Here is a 6169-nt window from a genome sequence, read left to right as displayed (position 1 = left end):
TTACCTGTCCTGTCGAGCAGTTGTGGGGGGAGAGCCCTGTGAAGAGGACCCTCCTTGGAAAGAGAGCCAGAGAGAGAGAGAGAGAGAGAGAGCATGTGAGAGGAAGCAACATAGTAATATAACTAGATATAGAGAATATCACAACTAAAAGGAAAAAGGGGATTTTCATGTAACATGGTTACTTGGCGACTTGACTTGGGTGAAGCCACACTGGGTTTTCCCATCTCTACTCGCTACATAATAACATGTAGCATTAAAGCGTGTAGCTGTGCCAGCGGAGCATAAGCTGCATGCTTTGGAGTGTGTGTGATTGGACAGCCTGCAAGAGGTAATTATCCTCTGGTAGTTTGCCCAATTCCCTTTGGATCTCCTCAGACATGCGCTAACCATTTTGGTGGTATATGTCCAAGGAAAGAACGAGGTGGGGCTGTTTAAAAAAAAGGGGGAATAAGTTCCGGTGTGCATGACTGCATCTTTCCCTGACATGCTCCCCAGTTCCTTCTCCCCAGTTCCCCATGACTTCTACTCCCCACCCATGGCCTGACCCCACTGCTGTCTTACTGGTGCCTGTGGATCCTCCCAGGGCCTCTGTGGGATGTGCTGTGTCTCTTGCCATTTACTGTTGGGCAGAGGCCCGACAGTGTGCAACAGCAGCCCACCTTTTGCCCTGCCATAAAGGACCTTGTGTTTCTGGGTTCTGGCAGCACAAGGCCTCAATAGGACTGAGGCCCAAATCATATGCATCACATGATAAAGAGGTTTATTTAGAAATAATTCCCACTGAGGTTGATGGATGAAAGCTTAATCATGAATGAAGGAGCCTCCTATTTTTCTGAGATACGCCATTATGTGCAGACAAAAATTCCTCTGTATGAAGCCATTTAGATTAATATTTTCGGCATGTGTGCTCCTTTTGCTGCTGCTGATGGTCAATTGTGCTGTCCAATCCTATATGTGTTTACCTGGAAGCAGTCCCCGTTGTGTTCAGCAGAACTAACTTACAGGTATGTGGATAAGATTTTAGCCTTCCAGATACAGTATATATGTGTAAGATGTATGGGGTGGATTTATAATGGGAATTAAATTTTGGCAAGAGCCCCCAATATAAAGTGCTTGATTTCACTATATGTTAATTGGTGCTAATTAAATTCTCTTTCTCTGTCTCACACATACATGTGCACACGCGTGCGCGTGCGAACACACACACATGCACACACACACAGAATGTGTCTAATTAACATCTCCCCTTCTCCAGAAACAGCAGCTGCGCTGTGTAAAGGAACTACAGAACACCCTTATCAGTTTGAGAGCAATTAACAGAATTAACAGACACTTTTGACCAGCTGTCAAAACATGGGAATCGCTGCCAACACCACATCATCTACCTGGTGATCTCCTGATCTTCCATTACAGGGAGTCCCAATAACACTCAGATAAGCCAGGTATCCCCATGCATTTGGAGTCAGGCAAGACAGCTTCAAGTCCAGCCAGATAGCTTGCTAAAACCAACATCACACCTTTTACATGACCCCTGGGATTTATGCTCAGGTAGAACAAAGGTTAGCATTTGCAATGAGCACAACAACAGGTTTAATATAGATGATTAAAATGCTTGCTGTTTTCTTCATCATAAAATAAAATCACACCAGTTGAATTAATGCAACTGCAATAAATACATAATGGAATAAATATGTTAATTAATAGTAAAAACATGCATATAACAACATCTTCCCACTCCTGTAACATTCTTATAGCAATCCATAAATCAAGAAGAAATGGTCACCCAAATAAAATGTCCAAATAGATTTACAATGAAGAAGATAAAACTAATTGAGTTACCACTAGTTAAAGCACATAATCCACAGTGCACAAGTTCCCATGTCTATACAATACCTAGCTGGGCCTGTCCAGCAGCTAAAGACTTCCCAGATGGCCTTCAGCTCTCATCACTGAAAGATCTCAGATGAGTACAAGAGTTCCAGTTCTCCACAGATGACAACAGTTCTACTTGCTTCTGTAAAAAGATATCTCTATGCTGGATAAATGGATTACGGTATCCCTCAGTATCCAAAGCTGCTCCTTAGGTTAAAGCCTCTCTCATAAGCAGTCCTCGGAAGAAACAGGTCATCTCCAAAGGTCACATCCATTTGCAAATCCAACCTTCTCAGAACCTCATGCAAATGAGCAAGCATGATGCTTCCAGGGGCTGGTAGTTGAACTCTCTGAGTTGCTAGTTTACTACTCATACCAAAGCATCTTCAACGGATATTTGCCCAATTTGAGATGTCCTGTGACATGTTGGTGCTTACAACTGGAATCCAGTCATTTGTTTTCTTTATTTATAGCACTTATATCCTGTTTTTCTACAACATGGCCCTCAAAGTAGCTTACAACAGAGAAAAACAAAGAATAATAAAACAAATCACAGATGATAAGGTCATGACTGTAGCGAAAAATAAAAAACACACTAAAAAATGGCAGCATAGAAAACTGTCAATGGGATCCTTTCCTTCATTAATCACCAATGTGATTCTTCTCTTCTTTCATTCTCTCCACCAAATCTCTGACCACCATTCCATCTTCCCAGCCTAATTTCTCCTTTGACATACCAACTTCCTGAGGGCACCCTGTAGGTCTGCATTTCTCAGGCTGTAAATGAAGGGATTGAGCATTGGGGTAAGAATTGTGTGCACAACAGACACCACCCTGTCCTTGACAGCTGTGTAGCTGGACATGGGGCGGAAGTAAACCCTGATTACGCTGCCATAGAAGAGGATGACCACGGTCAGGTGAGAGCCACAGGTGGAGAATGCTTTGCATTTGCTTTTGGCTGAAGACACCTTCAGCACAGTTACCAGGATGCGAACATAGGAAATCACCACGCACATGAAAGGCGTAATGATGACAGGCAATGCTTCTATTAAAGCCACCAGCTCGTTTATGCTGGTGTCAGAGCATGAGAGTTTCATTAAGGGCAGTATATCACAGAAGAAATGGGGGACCCTGTTGGCTGAAGCAGCAAATGTAAGCCGGGAGATGAGCATGGTCTGGAAGAGGGAGTGCAAATGGGAAATTGAGCAAGATCCAGCCAACAGCAGCAGGCACAGACGGTGGTTCATAATTTTGGTGTACTGGAGAGGGTTACAGATGGCCACGTAACGGTCTACGGCCATTGCTGCCAACAAATAGCTATCAATGCTTGCTAAGGTCAGGAAGAAATTCAGCTGGGTGAGGCAACCACTGTAGGAAATGAATGTTTCTCCTTGCTCACCAAGCAAACTCAGAAGCATTGTGGGAACAATGACTGAGGTAAGGCCCACATCTACCAGTGACAAACAAGTAAGGAAGAAATACATGGGGGATTGGGAGAGCTGGGCATCAGACTGGATTGCTGCTACAGTGAGAATATTCCCTGTCACTGTGAGCGCATAAAGGGCCAGAAACAAAACAAAGAGGGGTGTCCGCAGCTCAGGGCTATCGGTGATGCCCAACAAAATGAACTCAGAGGCAATGGTTTGATTGTGCTGCACATCCATGGGTAGAGTTAAGGGGGGACTCTAGTCACCTTCAGGCACCAGGACTGCAATACCTGAGCCACTGTGCTTCATGCACCTGCAATGATGAACAGAGGCACAGTCAGTGGCCTGCCTTTAGCTTAAGTAGATCGGTGTTTACTTTGTACCAAACTCCTTCAAGACTAAGCCATGAAAACCAAACATCTCGACACCCAGTGAAATATGCTGATTCATACAATTTTGTTCTGTGACCAAAATTTGGCCAACTACGGTGACAATCCTATCCATACTTTCCTGGGGGTAGGCCCCATTGAATACAGTGAGACTTACTTCTGAGTAGACATGCATAGGATTTTGCTGTAACAGTTTTTTTCTTTTGAGTCTGATATTTGAGATGTTACATCATTTGGAAATTTGGAGCAAGGGGGAATAAGATGGGGGATACAGTTTAAGTGAATAACAGTGTGGAAGTTTGCATAAGAGGTAGGTTGTGGGGAGAGATGTTGTTTCTCTGGAAAGCACACTGGTCTGCCCCAGTACACAGGTTGAACATTGCTGAGCTAAACCCAGCCATTATAGAATTAATTCCTGGTCTAAGGGGGATGATAGATGGTGATTCTCTTGTTGCTCTCTTCCCAGTGATACAAACTCTCTATTGCAAATTTCTGAAACTGAGGATAACACCTCTTGTCACCACTTGTCACTTCTCAAGACAAGACTAAGCCAGTGGCCCATCTTACATAGATCAGTGCAGACACACAAATTCAATTAACTGTTGATTAAAAACAGTTTTAAATGTGCCACACACACACATTCACACTCACACAGGTTTAAAGAGAAGGCACTGGGGCTGTGTTCAGAAGGTGGCACGTTTGGGCATTTGCTATGGTGGTCTTAAATCCCACAACTAGTCCAGCAATACCATCAGTCTCCTTTTGAATGAAGCTGCCAAAAATGGCAGAGAAGTTTTGTATGCTGTGTCTTTCAGTTTAAGGAGGTACACTGAGAGTGCCTTGTTTACAGGAACTCGTAATCCTATGTTTTGTTAGAAGTTGGTAAGTTTTTCTGCTGTACCCTATACTGCGTTAGAGCTTTGCAATCATCTTTCTCTGTAACAAATATCAGAGAAATCTCTGTGTTTGTCTATTGCAGCAAAAAGCATAGAGCACTGGAGTAATTTAAATACTAACAAATGCATAGCGGCCAGTGCAAACTTTCATTGGACAGAGTCCACTTTGTCTGATGCATGGAGATAAAGTGGGCTGTAATCCATGGAATTTTACGCCACAATAAATGTATTAGGGTCCATTCCTAACCAACTTTCCAGCACTGGCATGGCGGGAAGATAGTGGGGCATGTGCCGCATCCTGCAGTTGGGGGGCAGTCACGGAGGACTCCTCAGGGTATGGCAATGTTTGTTCCCTTACCCATAAGTTGCATCGCCCTTGTGTTGGCGCTGGAAAGTGGGTTAGGATTGCGCCCTCAGTCTTTAAATGGTCATTTAAGTGTAGAAAGATTGAGGCAGTAGCCACTTCATATCCATGTATTGAAATCCAACACAAACTCTTTGTGCCATTCAGCTAAGCAAGCCAGTGACTCTGGGGGGCTGGTTTGTTGTGATGCTTTTGTTGCTTCCTTCCCAGCAACATAAACTCTCTGTTGTGAATTTCTGAAACTAAATACCAGTGATTGGCAACAAATACCTAAATGTGAGTTAGCATGCCCTGGTTAACACAACCAAATTGTTCACATACTACATTCAGTATCATTGGGAAGAGGAATTGGCACTGGCAGAATGGAAATAGTCATGGGAAATATTCTAGAAGGAAATAATTTTATCCTTTCTAACCCTATCCTTTCCCGTTGGTTCCCTCCTATTCATATTAAGAGCTTTCAGACCCATCAAACTTACAGCTGTCATGACTTCAACCAGTCTTCCAGTTGTAGGCTGAGATGTGCTGAGCGTTCCAACCTCTTAGTAGAGTCCTCAGCATGGCTGGAGTGTTCAAAGCTGTAGAAATTGTAGTGTTTTATTGCTAAACACTCCCAAGTGAGCGGTGTGGTAAACTCTCTTGGTGGGAAGTATCTGAGGACAAGATACAGTGATGTGCTCTCTCACTACTGCTCATTAACAAGGAAGATGTAATAATGCACTTCCTTTGCCTTTGGGATGGTGATGGAAAATGAAATGAAAAGTTGTTCTAGAAATGTCTTGAGAGGTATCAGTGGACTTGGGCATCTTCTGTACTAAAATTCAAATTCTGTAACTGTTTCCCTGCCTGTGCCCAATCTTGTCTGATCTTGGAAGCTAAGCAGGGTCAGACCTGGTTAGTACCTGCATGGGAGACCGCCTGGGAATACCGGCGGCTGTAGGCTTATACCATAGTCTTTCGATACTGAAGGTTGCCAACCAACCAACTAAAAATATCAACAACATTAAAAGAAATAAAATAAGTGCATTTTCATGAATGCACTTATTCAGGCCCATATACTTAAGGATCATACCACTATCTCACTCTGTTGTGCTCAGCCAATGAAATTTAACATTTACTGCTGCTCAGGAGGACAGAAGTGCAGAAGGACAAGCAGATTCAGGATTATTTTCAAACTATTAATTTCAATAAATGCAGTGCAAATGGCACCCTTAGAATAAT

General features: G+C 43.2%; 1 protein-coding gene across 1 annotated transcript; it reads right to left on the bottom strand.

The window, feature by feature from the left end:
* Nucleotides 1-2588: 2588 nt before the first annotated feature.
* Nucleotides 2589-3536, bottom strand: LOC136641113 (olfactory receptor 1L6-like). The gene has a single exon (XM_066616754.1). It carries the CDS (start codon nucleotides 3534-3536, stop codon nucleotides 2589-2591), a length of 948 nt encoding a protein of 315 aa, XP_066472851.1.
* Nucleotides 3537-6169: the final 2633 nt, after the last annotated feature.

The sequence above is a fragment of the Tiliqua scincoides genome, chromosome 2, assembly GCF_035046505.1.
Source record: "Tiliqua scincoides isolate rTilSci1 chromosome 2, rTilSci1.hap2, whole genome shotgun sequence".
NCBI classification, from domain to species: Eukaryota; Metazoa; Chordata; class Lepidosauria; order Squamata; family Scincidae; genus Tiliqua; species Tiliqua scincoides.
Note: the sequence above shows the minus strand (reverse complement) of the source record. Positions and strands in the feature narration are given on the sequence as shown.